Source organism: Eurosta solidaginis, chromosome 2 (assembly GCF_040869045.1).
Source record: "Eurosta solidaginis isolate ZX-2024a chromosome 2, ASM4086904v1, whole genome shotgun sequence".
Lineage (NCBI taxonomy): Eukaryota > Metazoa > Arthropoda > Insecta > Diptera > Tephritidae > Eurosta > Eurosta solidaginis.
In genome coordinates, this window is record NC_090320.1 from 45,140,059 (window position 1) to 45,157,431 (window position 17,373).

The 17,373-nt window shown below is 34.3% G+C and overlaps 1 protein-coding gene across 9 annotated transcripts in view; it reads right to left on the minus strand.

The window, feature by feature from the left end:
• Positions 1-861: 861 nt before the first annotated feature.
• The window catches only part of LOC137239645 (cGMP-dependent protein kinase 1), a 48,937-nt gene continuing 32,425 nt past the window's right edge, over positions 862-17,373 (minus strand). For all 9 annotated transcript variants that reach the window (XM_067765187.1, XM_067765183.1, XM_067765182.1 and 6 more), the window contains 9 exons: positions 12,890-13,000; positions 11,060-11,199; positions 9,432-9,715; positions 9,184-9,353; positions 8,870-9,108; positions 6,997-7,314; positions 6,686-6,917; positions 6,268-6,617; positions 862-5,907 (listed from right to left, as the gene is read on the minus strand). In XM_067765187.1, the coding sequence (XP_067621288.1) occupies positions 5,742-5,907; positions 6,268-6,617; positions 6,686-6,917; positions 6,997-7,314; positions 8,870-9,108; positions 9,184-9,353; positions 9,432-9,715; positions 11,060-11,199; positions 12,890-13,000 (2,010 nt within the window). In that variant the 3' untranslated portion in view covers positions 862-5,741. The remainder of the gene's footprint in view (positions 5,908-6,267; positions 6,618-6,685; positions 6,918-6,996; positions 7,315-8,869; positions 9,109-9,183; positions 9,354-9,431; positions 9,716-11,059; positions 11,200-12,889; positions 13,001-17,373) is intronic.

Below are 17,373 nucleotides of genomic sequence, written 5' to 3' on the forward strand. Positions count from 1 at the left end.
TTAGGGGTAATATCTGGATGGCTTCTGGGATCCGTCCGACATTATTTCGGGATAATTTGGCGATCCTTCCTGGTTTTCGGAATCCGTCCGGCGTCCCGACGGGGTCATTTCGTTACTTTTTCTGGACGATTTCAAGATCATTTGCGGGCCCTTCTGAGATCATTTCAGGATCCGTTCGCGATCCCGTCAGAGTCAGTTTTGGAATTTTTTGAGACTATTTCGCGATCATTTGAGGACCCTTTCGGCATCATTTCTGGATCGTGTTCGAGATCAGTCCGGGATCCCGTCAGGGTGATTTCGCGATCTCTTCGGGACCCTTCCGGGATTATTACTTTATGGTTTTCGGGACCCGTTAGGGTAATTTCCTGATTTTTCGGGATCATTTGGGTTCTTCTGGCATCATTTCTGGAAGGTTTCCGGGTTCCGTCCGGGATCCAGTCATAGTCATTTCGGGACTTTTTCGGGATCATTTGGGTTGTTCCGGAATCATTTCTGGATGGTTTTCGAGATCAGTCCGGGATCCCGTCAGGGTCATTTCGGGTCTTTATCGGAACTAATTCGGGATCATGTGGGGACCCTTCCGGCATCATTGCTAGATAGTTTTCGGGATCCCGTCAGGGTCAATTCGTAAATATTTCGATAATTTGGGGACCCCTCAGGGATCATTTCTGGATGGTTTTCGGGATTTCTCCGGAATCCCGTCGGGATCATCTCGGGACTATTTTGGTATCATTTTGGGACCCTTCCGGGATCATTTAAGGACTCTTCGAAACCGGTACTTCAGCTCACATTCCTTTTTAAATTATGAGCTTTTATGGCCACGGATTTGCTGCTAATTTTTCGTAATTAAAATTCGGTATGTTTTATTCTCAATCTAACACATCTTTTTCGTTCTATTCTTGACTTTTTTAAATGAATCTTGCAACGAACTATTACCACTATAATTACACTTTTTGTAATATTTTAACCAACTAAATCATCTAAAAAATTATCTTTGATTTTAGTTAATTATAGCTTGACTCCTTTGTTCTATGAATAGTAATTTCTTTACCCCTGTCATATTAATTAATTAAATTTAAAAACAAAACGTATTTTGTTAATTCGAAAAAACTGTATTGTACTATTCGCGTAAGCGTGCCTTTCAAGCTCATTTAGTTATTTTTTTAACTCGATAAACAGGATAACGTGAATAGCCCATATACTTTATTTTCTCCTTACGGACTGCGCCGCGGGTGATGACTAGTAATATTATAGATGCGAATGTTTGGATGCTTGGATGTCCAGACGTTTGTCTTTGTGACTCAATCACGCAAACAATTTCTTGTTAATAATTTTTACAAATTATAACTTTACGTATCCTGACCTTCACCAATATTACAAACTCAATGGGTCAAATAAGTCCGGACTATTTCGGGATCATTTTGAGACTCTTCCGGGATCATTTCTGTATAGTTTTCGGTATCCCGTCAGGGTCATTTCGGGACTTTTTTGTGATCATTTCTCGATAGTTTTCGGGAGGCATCTGGGATCCATCAGGGGTATTTCGGGATTATTTGGGGACCCTACTGGCATCATTTCTGGATAGGTTTCGGGATCCGTCCGGGATCCAGTAAGCGTTATATAGGGACTTTTCGAGAGTATTCCTGGATCATTTAGGGGCCCTTCAGTGATAATTTCTGGATGGTTTTCGGAATCCGTCCGGCATCCCGACGGGGTGATTTCGTGACTTTTTCTGGACTATTTCAAGATAATTTGGGGTCCCTTCTGAGATCATTTCAGGATCCGTACGGCATCCCGTCAGGGTCATTTCGGCACATTTTTGGGACTATTTTGGGATCATTTGGGGACCTTTCTGGCATCAATTCTTGATGTATTTCGGGATCCGGTCAGGGTCGTTTCGGGACTATTTCGGGATTATTTTGGGACCCCTCCGACGTCATTTCTGGATGATTTTGTGGCTTTTCCTTAATAATTTCGGGATCATATAGTTATCCTATCCGGTTTTCATGTCATTTAGTTCTGTTTTTTTGCTCTATTACAAAAACAAAATACATTAAAAAAATATGATTTTTAAACAGATAACTTGATAAGCAGGCTAACGTGAATTTCAAAAATGGAACGAAAACCCTGTGATAGATATTAAACATAAAACATACCATATTTTAATTACGAATAATGTGCAGAAAGTCCATGGCCATAAAAGCTCTTAATTTAAAAAGGCACGTGTGCTGAACTACCGGTTTCGAAAGGTCTTTAAATGATCCCGGAAGGGACCCAAAATTAACTAAAATAGTCCCGAAATTATCCCGACGGGAGCCTGGAAAAATCCCGAAAACCATCCAGAAATTATCCTTGAGGAGACCCAAATGATTCCGAAATAGTCCCAAAATAACCCCGACCGTCCCCGATTCCGCAATCTAGCCCGAAATGATCCGGGAAAGATCCCCAAATGATCCCGCAATAGTCCCGAAATGACCATGACGGAATCGCGACCGGATCCCGAAAACCACCCAGAAATGCTGCCGGAAGGGTCCCCAAATTGTCCCGAGATAGTCCCGAAATTACCCAGACGGGATCCCGAAAACATTGAAGTAATGATACCGCAAGGCTCCCGAAATTATTCCGAAATAGTCCCGAAATAACCGTGAAGGGGCCCCAAATGATCCCGAAATAATCCTGACGGTATCCCGAAAGCCATCCAAAAATGAAACCCGAAGAATCCCCAAATGACCTCAGAATAGTCCCAACAATTTTCTGAAATGAACCTGACGTGAGAAAGTCCCAAAATTAAATGATCTCGGAAGGATCCCCAAAGTTTCCCGAAATAATCCGGGACGGATCCCAGAAACCATCCAGAGAACTGATGCCTTCAGGTTCCCCAAATTATTCCGAAATAAACGCAGAAAAAGTTACGAAATAACCCCGACGGGATTCCGTAAACTATCCAGAAATGATCCCTGAAGAGTCCCAAATGATCCCGAAATAGCCCATAAAAACTCCCAAAATAACTCTGACGGGATCCCGAAAGACATGCAAAAATGAAACCGGTAGAAACCCCAACTGATCTCGGATTAGTCCCAACAATTCTCCGAAATGACCCTGACTGAAAAAAGTCACGAAATGACCCGCCGGAATCCCGGACGGATTCCGCAAATCATTCTGAAATGATCTCTGAAGGATCCCCAAATTTTCCCGAAATAATCCCGGACGGATCCCGAAAACCATCCAGAAGTGATGCCAGTCCCGCATGAGCTTGGCGGGATCACGAAAACACCCATAAATGATCCCTGAAGGATCCCAAATGACCTCGGAATTCTCCTGAAAAATTCCCGAAATAACCCCGACAGGATCCCGGGCGGATCCCGAAAATTATCCAGAAATGATCCCGTAAGGGTCCCAAAATGATCCTCAAATAGTCACGAAATGATCCTGACGGGTACCCAGACGGATACCGAAAATCATCCAGAAAATATACGGGAAGAGTCCCCAAATTATCCCGAAACAGTCCCGACGTAACCCCGACGGGACCACGAAAACCATCCAGAAATTATACCGGAAGGGTCTCGATATGACCCTGATGGATTACAAATAAGGTGAAGCTAATTATAAAGGCATGTTAATAAAGCAGCAGGCGCGTTGAAGCGAGTGAAGAGTTACAAACAAACAAACAAACATACAGGTAAAACTAATAAAAGCGTGCTAATAAACACAATTGATGGATGGCGAATGGCGGGAAGAGAAGGAGAGCACCACTGACCGTTTTTCCAAAATTGTTTAGGTCTCGATCTGCCAGAGCCAGATACCAAAAATTATTGATTTGGGAGAAAACTTATATTGAGATACAACAATTTATAGATTTTGTACCAGAGGGGGTGAGGAGCGTGCGGAGGGTGTTACTGCTAACTTTATAAGCCCTCGACTTATTTGACCCATTGAGTTTGTAATATTGGTGAAGGTCAATAAACGTAAAGTTATAATGTGTAAAAATTATTAAAAAATAATTATTCGAAGGGATCGTGGGACACCTCCCTCCCCTTTCAATGTTCGAAAAAAATTTCGCCAGTATACTATTTTCTGTGTCCCAAATTTCATCAAAATCCGTGTAGCCGTTCTGTCGTGATTCAGTCATAAAAACAAAAAAATATAATTATTAAATTATAACTGTTCCTAGGGGGCGGGGACCTCCCCATTCATACAAATCCGTCCAGCCATTCTTGTGCGATTGAGTCACAAAGACAAACGTCTGGACACACAAACACCCAAAAATCCAAACTTTCGCATTTATAATATTACTAGCCATTACCCGCGGTCTTGTCCGCAAGGGGAAAATAAAATATATGGTCTATTCACGTTATCCTGCTTATCAAGTTAAAAAAATAACTAAATGAGCTTGAAAGGCACGCTTACGCGAATAGTACAACACAGTTTTTTCGAGTTAAAAAAAAATACGTTTTGTTTTTAAGTTAAATTAATTGATATGACAGGGGTGAAGGAATTACTATTCATAGAACAAAGTGAAACTAAAATTAATTAAATCAAAGATAATTTTTTAGATGAAAATAGTTTTGCTTTTTCGGGTATTTAGTTGGTTAAAATATTACAAAAAGTGTAATTATGGTTTGTAACAGTTCGTTACAGGATTCATTTAAAAAAAATCAAAAATAGAACGAAAAAGCTCTGTTAGATATTAAAAATAAGACATACTGAATTTTAATTACGAAAAATTTGCAGCAAATTCATGGCCATAAAAGCTCATAATTTAAAAAGGAATGTGTGCTGAAAAACCGGTTTCGCGGAGCCCTTAAATGATCCCGGAAGGGTCCCAAAATGATACCAAAATAGTCTCGAAATGATCCAGACGGGATCCCGGAGAAATCCCAAAAACCATCCAGATATGATCCCTGAGGGGTCCCCAAATGATCACGAAATAGCTTCACAAAAAATTCCCCAAATGACACTAACCGGATCCCATACGGGTCCCGAAATCCATCCAGAAATTATGCCGGAAGAACCCGAAAAAATCCAGAAGTTACCTTGACAGGGTCCCGAAACCCGGCGGAGGGTGTCACTACTTACTTTGTAAGCCCTCGACTTATTTTTTTACCTATTGAGTTTGTAAGGTTGGCGAAGGGCAGTAAACGTAGAGTTATAATGTGTAAAAATTATTAAAAAGTAATTCTTTCTATTTTCGAAAAAACTGCTGCTAGAAGACTATTGTCTAAAGACGAAAAAATACAATAATAAAATTATAACTGTTCACAGGGTCCGCGGACCTTCCCCCTTTTCAAAAAAATATAACTAGTGCAGCCTTCTAGACGATTGGTTTTATGCGTGCCAAATCCGTCCAGCCGTTCTTGCGTGATTGAGTCACAAAAACAAACGGCTGGGCATCCAAACATCCAATCATCTAAACAACCAAACATTCGCATTTATAATATTATTAAGTTTAGATTAAGATTAAGATTACATTTTTTTTTTACTATTTTTCTGCCTCCTGGTTTCAAACCTTAAGAATATCGTAAACTAGCACCTAAATAGCTTTGCATGGTACTTGTAGTCCAGCTAGAATATCCATGAAAATTGTAGTATATTCTTACATTGCATCGTGGTTCACTCCTCATCAATAATTCACTTAAATTAAATATTGTTATAAACATACAAAATATTTAAAATCTATTGGAAAATTGTCTTAATAAATTGCTTTTTGTGAATTTAATTAGTTTTAAATTGTTTATTACTAATCAAAAATCAATATCCCAGCCACTTGTCTCATCGGGTGGCTCATAGTCATTCTCCTCGCCAGGTGGTCCAAAATATTGCAGATCAGTATTACTTGTTATGGGACGCTTTATTGGTGAAGGGAGTTGTTTGTTTTTCAGTTTATTCCAATTGAGACTTTCAAACCAGCTGAAAGAATTAAACAGTTTTTTGTTTTATTTAATCATGAATGCCTCACTGCACGCTTTGTAATTTCTCTCTAATAATTGCATTTTTTGGTGCTTTCCTTTTATACACAGTTATTTACATGTATAACATTTGTTTTTTATTCAAATGAAGTGGAATATTTTTAGGTGCGTTCAACAGAGCTTAACTAGTAACATTGGATTTTTAGCAGTGCGTTTTTAGCAATGCTTTCGCTGTTGACTATTATAACAATATTATATTCAATTAGCAAGACAGCTTCGCATTGCTTAATGCAAATTTTTTTACTAGTATTACTGTTTTTTTTTTTTAACAAAAATATTTTTCTAAAATAAGGGCATTTACCTATGCTTTTTTATATCCAATATGCCACGCCGTTGATAACCCAAACGCTCTGCGGGTAATTGTTTACACAAATGTTTTATCAAATTCTGCGCAGTGCGCGGTATTTTCGATGGCATTTGTATAACATCAATGCCACCCAATATCTGTTGGTAGATTTTAATTTGAGTTTGTCCACGAAATGGTGTTCTGCCTACGAGTAATTCAAAAATGAGTATACCCAAGGCCCAATAGTCGACAGCGCGATCATGACCACGGTCGAGGATAATTTCGGGAGCAACATATTCTGGTGTCCCAGCAAAGGTGTTGGTCTTTTGATTGAGTGGTATATGCTTCGCAAAACCGAAGTCGACCTATGAGAGCAAAGAGCATATTACACGAAAAATTTTGTTTTATATAAAGAAATTAATACCCAACTCACCAACTTACAATACCCGTCCGTCGTTAACATCAAATTTTCTGGCTTCAAGTCTCTATAAATAATATTAAGTGAATGTAAAAAGTCGAAAGCTTCCACCACACAACCAGCTATAAATTTGGCAGTTTTTTCATCGAAAAATCGCCGCTGTGACATAACAGTCCAAACGTCACCACCCAAACAAGCTTCCATCAAAAAGTAAACAAACTTTTCGTTGCGGAACGTCTTGTACAACCTTGAAATACAAAAATGTTGAAGTTAGCTTATGAAAGCTCAAAAGCTCTATAATACGTGTCTATAAAAGTAATACTTACTCAATTATAAAAGGCGAGCTGCGACACTGCATCATCACTTGCTTTTCGCTATACACATGCTCCACCTGATCTTGTTTGATCACATCTATTTTTTTGAGAATTTTTACTGCAAATGTTTTATCTTTATATGCTACTAAATCTACGCAGCCAAAAGCACCAGCTCCTAATGTTGCTACCTTCTTCAAATCAGTTAATTGTATACCAGCGTATTCGTTATCAAATTCGGATCGTCTTGCGCTTTGTTTGCGCTCAGCCGATTTACGTAGCTCAGGTTTTTCGTGCAGTTGTCGTATGGTGCCCAAATAGCTGATAAAAGCTCTGTTGGGAGCAAATTTTTAATTTTTTAAAAGTGTAAATAAATGTACTTAAAAAGGGACTGCGCTGAACGTAGGTTACACGCATTAGCATATATTTCTCATGTCAAATACATTGTGACAAAAGCTCCGTCAATGCAATGCTAAAGCTTTAAAAAGTTCAATATGTACTAAGTGAAAAATAGTATACCACCTGAAGTATCTAAATTGTTGGTTTCTATCTCAAAAAATTAATTTTTATTCTAACCAGACATCTCCTGGCATACAAAAAGCTTAAAGGAAATCTGTCAGGACCATAAAAAACGTTTGGTTTTAAAATATTTCAAAGATTTTATTAATCAAAGATGCTTTTATGTTATATTTCAGCCTAGTGTTGCTATAAAAACTATGTAGGCTCTGGAAATATTTGCTTTTGAACTTTCTATATCAAAGCTATAAGTTTATGCCAAGGTAATATGAAAGCTTTCAAAGGCTTAGTTTGTTACCTTATTAAAATATTTTTTCGCTCAGACTTTTCTTAAAATTTTCAACACGCCACTTTAAACTTACTTTCTGAAAGAAGCGCTTAGCGTAAAGTAAAAGCTTTTAAAAGCTGTGTGTTTTTCCACAAAAAAAAAAAAATCCTAAAATAAGTTTTGATGTCACACGATTATATTTAAATTTTGAAGCATACTATTTAGGTAACATTTTTGGAAAAAAGCTCTCAGCGTGACACCAAAGCTTTTAAAAGCAGTCTGTGCTTTCACGAAAAAAAAGAGTGATGCATAAAATATATTCTGATGCTGTGCGATACTATACCAGCTTAAAATTATAAAATAGGCTGAAAAAGGTTCACTCAAAAGCCCTTTAAAACACTGCTGCTCCGTTGTAAAAGCTTACATCATTTAATAAATTGGTGATGTAAATTGAAAGTTGTCTTTATCTGACAAAAAACTTGCTAAGAGAAACATGAAAGAGGCTTTGATATTTTCTTTATTTTAGTCATGTTTAAGGAATTAGAGTCGTTTTTGAAGCTTAAGTCTTTAACATTCGGAAATAAGGCGCTTTCCAACCTATAGCTGAGCTAGAGCGATCTTCCACTTTGCGGTCGATTGGTAAAAAAGCTCGCAGTTACTCATATGTATGTACACACAATATTGGAAAATATATTTATTTTAAAAAACTTGAAAAAAAAATGCGCAAAAACCGTTTGCTGAAAGCTTTTCAAAAAGTTCAATGCAACAAAAAATATTTTGTCGAAACAATACCACGCAAAACTTGCCACAGTTTTTTATTAACTGAAAGCTCTTATTAAAAGCTTTTAAAGCTTACTTACCCGAATTAAACAAAAGGATATACGTTTTTTTAGTTTTTTAAAAAGCTCACAGTAACTAATACATCAAGAAGAAATTGTTATTTTTCAGAAAGATAAAAACGGAGTGTAAACAAATCATTTGCCAAAAACTTTTAAAAGCTCAATTCAGTCAAAACTATTTAGTCGAAGAATTACCGCAAATAACTTGCCCTTGCTTTTGCAAACAACCGAAAGCTTTAGCTAAAAATTTTAAAAGCTCACTTACTTTCTATCCAATTTAAGCACCTCCGTGCCTGGCGCATCAGCATACACGCTCGCTTGTCTACGATCTGCATTGAGCAAGGCTTGCTCACCAAAATAATCACCACGCTTTCGTCTATCCACCACACGTTCAACATTATGCTCATTTTTTTTCTTAATAGTCACTGTGCCGCCACGTATAATGAAAAAGTCATTACCAACTTCGCCTTCGCGCACAATGCATGCATTTGGTTCGTAGTATTTCTGTAAGTGAAAAATTATTTTAAAAAATGAAGCTTTCGAAATGAAATACACTTTTTATAATCAGTGCACACTTACGCGCTGCAGCAGATCAACAACTTTATTGAGCACCTCATCAGACAAATCGTTAAGAAATGGTGCCGCACGTAAAAATGTTAAATTTTCATCACGCTCCTTTGACTCAGACAACACCATAATTTGGCGAAATGTTTCACGTGTAATTTTCCAAACACGTGCATTTGTTGTTGCTAAGTTTGCAAAAATATAAAATGAAAAACATAAAAAAAATTTGTTAGGAATCGTAGCTAAATTCTTTTTTCACATACCTCGCACCGATGCTAAACGATTGGCATTGTAAAGTATTGCCAATTCACCAAATACGGTCGTCGGTCCAAAACCACCCACCACCTTACCACCTTTGATTACTTCAAAATAGCCTGTCTCTGAGACATAAATTTCCGAACCTTCATCATTTTGATGTATGATGAATGAGTCTTTTTTGTAGAAGGTTGGCTCCATTGCATCGATGACCATTTCTTTGCGCTCCTTGTCCATGTAATTGTTGAGGAAATCATTACGTTCGATGGCTTTACGTATGAGGTTGCGTGTGCTGCATATAAAGTTGAAGGAAAAATGAAGTCACACGATGAGTTGAAATTTACGAGTTAAGCCATGGACATAATAATAGTCTGATGACGAAGACTTTTAAATTGTGCGAATTTGTTATGTACGGCACTGAACACGATAATAGCAGTGACAATTCTTATGAGATTTTATCAATTTAATTTTTTCTTTCGAATTTTTGATAGTTTAAAAAAAACCTCCCCAATTTTGTAACTGAAACTATACCTATCGCAATACTGTTTTCGAAAAAATTACGAAAATTTCAAAATTTGTATTTAGAGTTACCAGTTTCTCAGAAGGTCAATTGACCTTATGTCCGTTTAATTTATGTCACCCTACCATCGACTTATTGCCTTGATACGTGCGCAAAGTTTCAATTGAACATAGGAAGTGGTCATAAGGCAATTGACCAAATTATTGTATTGGCATCGGTCCTTTAAAAGGTGCGCAAAGTTTCAACTAACCTTGGCCATTAGAAGTGCTCATAGAGCCAAATTACCTTATGTTCGTTGACCTTATGTCATCCAACACATCAGCCCTGTATGCGTGTGCAAAGCTTCAATTGATCTTTTGGCCATTAGAAGTGTTCATAAGATCAATTGGTCTTAGGTCCGTTGACCTTGTGGCACCTTGCTATCAAATTATTGCATTATCATCGGCTCTTGATATGTACGTAAAGTTTGAAGTGTGTTAATTGACTTTTTATTTCCCATGCCTTTATGTCACCCCACCAAAGAACTATTGTATTGTCATCAGTCCTTGATGCGTGTGCAAAGATTCAATTGACCTTTTGGCCATTAAAAGTGTTCATAAGATCAATTGATCTTAGGTCCGTTGACCTTGTGGCACCTTAATCAAATTATTGCATTGTTATCGGTTCTTGATGCATTTGCAAAACTTCAATTGACCTAATGGCCATTAGGAGTGCACATAGGGTCAATTGAACTTTTGTCCATTAACCTTATGGCACACCGCCATAAAAGTATTGCATTGTTATCGGTCCTCAATATGTGCGTAAAGTTTCTAACGAATAAAACTCCTGAAAATCGGCGAAAATTATACTCAAAAATTCCGTTACACACACGCATACATAAAAGGCTCGAAAGCTTCTTAAAATTTTTTTTCGAATATTCGAATTTTCTCAATAATATTTTACATATTAGTTTGCGCAGTTTCAGTTACAAAGTTTCTAAAAGTTTTTCTCAAATTATCGAAAGTAAAAAAAGAAGAACACCATTTATAAAAATTTAAAATATTTTGCAGTCTTATTCTCGTGTTCGCTGCTGTATGTGTTTGTGATAGTAGTTAGTTCGATGAAAATTTCTCTTACTTATCATCCTTTTCGATAAACTGTATATGAACATCCTTTTTGGCTGGTATATTCGGACGTATGAATATCAGTCCACCCTCAGGGCGATGAGCTTGCGGTATGTCACTGATATCACTCTCCTTCGGTGTCAGGGTATTATTCTGCGTTTTTGAAAAAAAAAATCTCTTTATTTCTGTTATATAAATAGCCACATATATTAACATAAAAGTATAAACAATGTGCACATATATGTGTGTAGCATATGAAAGGAAGCACTGAACTAGATAGGGTAGGTATCTAACTGCCCTCTCGACGTTTCATTCAAAAACTTTGGAGTGGCTTGGTTATTGTTTGTAATTGATTGTCATGCTGAACATGCATATGGTGTATATTGCGGGAACAGCGGCTGTCACCCAGTCAATGACCTGTGTTCGTGACACGGGCTTAGGGATTTCTCTTCTAGAGCATTAAAACATTCTTACCATACTTGTCTTCATCCCCACAATACGTACTTTTGTGTGACAATAACTACAGAGCAGTCAACCTCCCGAGAGAAGAACTGGGAAAGAATTTAATATGAGATCACGGATGGATCGAAGTTGGATAGGCTTTCTGTGAGCAGCTCCAGGTGGATGGGAAACTGCTACTGCGGTTGGATAATTCAACATCTACTTCTATAGCCAAGTGGATATTAAGGCCCCAAACTCAGCTGTAGAGCCATCGATGGTGGTTAAGGAATTTCTGACCTCGCTTCTGGTTGGGCGAGCTATTTTAATATTAATTATGTCTGGGTCATGCGGACCTCCTAGTGCGCATGAATATAAGACTTAACCATAAAGATCGCTGCAGCGATGCGGACTTTCCCTGGCCACCTGTGGTCTGCTCTTCTACAGATGGGCTTCGAGCCAGCTAAAAAAACGCTGAGCGGACACCAGCGCTTGCAAAGTAGCGATATCCTTTTGACCGGAAGTGGATAATGAGCGTTCTGCTGGAATTATTGGGGTCACCAAGACTCGTCTATCAATCGAAGGTCAGACCTTATATATGAAAGCTGTACTGGGCCTTATAAAAATTTCGGACCTATAAGTTTCCAAAAGAAGATTGTATTTTCCTTCCAAGCTGGTACTAAACGTCATATATGTAAGCTGTCCTAATTACTATGCCGTATTATGGAGGAAGCTAAAGGAAGTTTTGTGGCGAAAGCTCGTTTGATGTTCCCATAAATAAAGGACGCATACAAACACTTTTGATTCTCAATTGGTGCTATGTGGTAGACAGTTATGCTGCTAGAATTGACTGGGATACTATGAAATGCGTGACGCTTCTGCTATGTTACTATACAGAATGAAAGAGTCCAGAAATATTCATATTCTCAGACAGTTAAGAGCGCTAATACCTTTCAATTCACCATTTGCATTCCCTAAAGCAACGATACTCATATACTTTCCTAAGGTTTAAACTTAGCAAGTCAACAAAATAGTTCAAAAAATAAAAATCGGGGACCATATAGGTCAAATGAGATGTATAGAAACGGTAGCTCATCTTCTTTGATGCTGCCAATTGAGGGAACCCAGAGGTACTAAGTCTTTCCCCAACCCCTTATCACAAAGTTAGAAACAGTGTTTTTTTTTTTGATGGACAGCTTTTATCCCTCCTCCTATTAAGACCATTTCGTATAAAAAGCCTTGGCCGATGTAATACAAACCCCAACTATGATATTTAATATTAAGACCATTTCGTATAAAAAAGCCTAGAAACGAACCTCTAAGCTACAATAACTTTGATATCCTGCTCGGAAAGTTTATACTTATTTTCATTAGTTAGAGGATAAAAAAATATTCATAATATTACCGCGACTTGCACGCCGGAATCGCGAAGGATCTCACTTTGTCTTGTTAAAGATGAGTATGTGCTGAGGTTAAGCATCTCGTCCAAAGTGAAGAATTGCGGCTCGCTGCTGCACTGTAGATCAAAAAATTTAAGTATGAGGTTAATTAAAATAGTTTCAAATAATTCAATTTATAAATAATAGTAAATTTGAGTTTAAATGTTTTGAGTTTTCTTTCTTTGATAGTTTTTTTGTTAGGTTGACTTTAATTTGTTAATCCATTTAAGATTAGATGCAAGATGACCCTGTATGAGTAATGTGCAGGTTGAATAAAAATTTGAATTCTCAGATCGACAAGGACAAGGATAGCTACAGAAATCAAAAATACGGCAAATTGAAAACGACATATCGAAAAATTAACTTCTGAGTAAAAAGATGAAAAGGTGGTTTAGTGCGAAGAAGTGTTTAAGTAAATAGCAATAGCCGCAAAAACATATAAAAATAAGTGCTCCTTTCGTGTTTTTTAACTTTTTATGCGTTAGAATTAAAAAAAAATGCTTTTATTTTTAATTTTTTTTGCAAAATATTGTTTTAAAATTTTTTATTTTTGAAAAAAACTTTTTAAATTTTTTTTGGCAAATCTTGTTTTGCTAATTATGGAAAATTATTTATTGTTTAATTATTATAAATTTTTTTGAACAAATTTTGCTTGGAAGTTTTTTTTGTAAAAAATTGTTTGGAAATATTTAAAAACTTTATCTTTTAATTTTTGAAATGCTTTGTTTTTTTCAATTGTACGACAAATATTTTTTTTACTTTTTAATAATTTGTATTTAAGTTTTTTTTTTCGGCAACATTCTTTGTGAAAGATTGTTTGGGGTTTCTTCCTTTGGCCAATCATTTTCTTTATTTGATTTTTTTTTATTTTTTTTTTAGAATTTACTTTTAAGAGTAGAGTTAATTTGAAAATTTTCGGCAACATTTTTTCTTGGAAATATTTTTGACTAAATTTCTCTTTTTAAAAATTTTTATAGTTGATTGTTACTTTTACGTGGAAACAGGTATCACAAAATTTCCGGTTGAAAATTATTTGGAAAAAATTTTGTGTTGAAACTGTTTTTAATTTTTTGTTAAACTATTTTGAATTTGTTTTGTTAATTGTAAAATAAATACTTTATTTTACTTTTTGGAAAATTTGGATTTAAAATTTTTTTTGTTGATAAACCTTTGTTTCGAAAGAGTTTTGAGGATTGATTGTTTGTTTTTTGTTACTTAAACTAATTATTTTTTGAACAAAATGTTCGGCTTGAGAATTTTTTTTTTTTTTTTAAATATTGTTTTGAACATTTTTTCGAGAAAGATTCAGTTTGCAAATATCAGGCAACAATTTTTCTTAGAATGGCAAAATTTGGTTTTGTAATTATTTTTCAATTTGTAGAAATTTTTTTGTAAATTTTTTGGAAGTTTATTTCGAAGAAACTTTGAAAAAAAAAAACTTTCATTTGTTGACAATTTTTTATGGAAACATTTTTTCGGAAAATTTTTGTTTTAAAAGATTTTTGATATGTGATCGAACCTTCGCTTCATTGCTTCTTCTTTAATTTGTACCGTTTTGAGTAAAAAGTTTTGAAAAAGATTAGATTAGTACATTTCAAGCAACAATTTTTCTTAAAATTTTTTTTAGCAATATTTCTCTTTGAATATTTTTGCCAAACATTGTTTCGAATACTGTTTTTATTTGTCTAAGATAATTTAAAAAAAATTGTTTCTACAGTGATTTTGAAAAAAAATTCTTTTGTTGACAATTTTTTATTAAAAAAATTTTTGGGAAAATTTTTGTTTTAAAAGATTTTTGATAATTTATCGAACTTTCGCTTCACTGCATATTCTTTACTTTGTACCTTTTGAAAAAGAGGTTGAATTTAAAATGTATTTTTTTGGATTTGCTTTTAAAACACTTTTCGGCTAACAAATATTTGTCATCGGACATTCACCGCTTAATCTCACCTGTATTTCCAACACAAATTCAAAACTACTCTGCAAATAAAATTTGAAATGAAACCCACAAAAACTCCTATATGAGCACATCGTGCAACCGTCAGCTTGAGTACACACAAAGCTTTCACACGCATGAAAGCACAAAAGCTCTACTCATAAGCACCACAAAGCCTATGTCAACAATATAGTTGGCCAACTAACAACCAACTGTACTCGTAATATACACTTTTCAAAACTCATTTGTGGCAAAGCTATTATGTTGATTTTCCCATCTCATATCCAACGCATTGTTAGCGAACGCGCCAACGTTAATGAAAAATCCTCGTAAATGCAACGAACTGTTAACAAAACTTTGCTGGCAAATTTACCAAAAAAGTGACACAAATTGATAAACATATTTACCTAGAGTACTGAAGCCGATGTCAATTACATTCGCTAAGTATGTATATCCTTACTAATAAACGCAGTGCCAAACATTCTTATATACAATAACGATCTTAACTCGTGTTTTTTTTTTTTTTTGTATACCCAGTTGCGTTTAACGTACAAATTTTGCAAACAAAGTGCTAGTTCAAATGGTAAAACAATTTTGATAGATTAATGCTTCGGGTATTTCTTCCAATTTTTTTTTATTTTCGCTCACGCGCTGGTTTTGCAATTTTTATGCATTTCGTAAAAATTTTCTTAAAACAATTCAATCGGAAAATTTTTTGGGAAGTTTATTAAAAAAGATGAAAACAAAAATAATACAAAATCTTCTCTGCGACGTTGTATTGTGGAGTTCAATGACTGCTGATGCGATGATGATGTACGAGTATTGTATTGCAATAATGAAAATATATTTTAGTGTTAGGAAATTTTCTAACTTTTTTTTGCATACGAAGCAATTTTGTATTTGAAAGCCTTTGCTTTTCCAACAAAGAAAGTCACTGAAGATGTCCCTTTGCCAAAACTGCTTTGAGAAAAAAAGCCAACCTAGGCTCTTTCCAATGAATAAAGTTAGTTTGGTATTGGAAGTTTTCTTTCAAAATAAAAAAAAAGTTTACCTGATATAAGGTAAAAACCAACAGTATGTATTTTTGGAATTTTAACGCCCTATTTATCTTTTTTTAAGATTGACAATTTTTTGTAATCATAAAGTGCAAATTTTCTTCAGAATCCTAATAAAGTTTTTTTGACATTTTTATGACATTTAAATATATATATATATATTCAATAATATATTTTGTTTTAGTAGATATTACAATTTTATAAAATTATGTTTTTTTAAAATAAATTTTTTTTGTTGTTTGCATTTTCATAGCGCAGAGTATTTGGTAATTTTTATATTTTTATTTCGTTTTTTTTTTCATTTCACGAAAATGTGTTTCACTGTCGCAAATGCTTTTCATGAGAAACTTTTTTGATTTTCAAAATCGAAATTAAAAATATTTTATTTAAATTTCAAACTTTTCTTCCCAGCATCGTAAAGTAAATTTTGTATACTAAAACAAGAAATTAAAACGGGAGAGTGAAACTGAAAAATAATTTTTGGTATGTAAAGTTAATTAAAGAAAAAAACACTATTTACGATAATTAAAATAAAAAAAAAATCATGTATGAAAGAAACATTAAACTTATTACTAACTTGTTGTTTAAGATGACAACTCAACTGTTTTGATGTTTAAAAAAAAAATTAAGTTCTAAAAATAGTTTTTTAAATATTCTCTCGTTTTTGAAAATTAAAAAAAAAAAAAATATTTAATATGAAATTTTAAGGCAGTGCTGACGTTATGGAACAAAAATTTTACATTTTCGATATTACAAAAACAAAAACAAAAAATATTTTTTTAGCATAGTATTTCGTTTTAAATTTTTGTAATAATGTAAATAATGTTTTTCTGCGTGTTTTTTGATGTTTGAAAAAAAAAACATTTAAGTTCTAAAAATAGTTTTTTAAATATTCTTTCGTTTTGTAGATTAAAAAAAATTTATATTTATTAATTAATAAAATTGGAAATATTTAATATTAAAGTTTAAGGCAGTGATTTTTGGAAAAGAAAATGAAGTTCGCAAAAATAGTTTGTTTTAAATGTTTTCTCGTTTTTGAAAATTAAAAAAAAAATATTTAATATTTATTAATTAAAAAATTGAAAATATTTAATATAAAATTTAAGGCAGTCTTTTGATGTTATGGAACAAAAATTTTACTTTTTCGATATTACAAAAACAAAAAATATTTTTTTGGCATGGTATTTCGTTTTAAATTTTTATGTAATTTATAAAAATTAAGTACGAAATGTAAATAATGTTTTTCTGCGTGTTTTTTGATATTTAAAAAAAACATTGAAGTTCTTAAAAACAGTTTTTTAAATATTCTTTCGTTTTTGTAAATAAAAACAAAAATATTTCATATTTATTAATTAAAAAAATTGGAAATATTTAATATAAAATTTAAGGCAGTGATTCTTGGAAAAAAATTGAAGTTCCCAAAAATAGTTTGTTTTAATTATTCTCTCGTTTTTGGAAA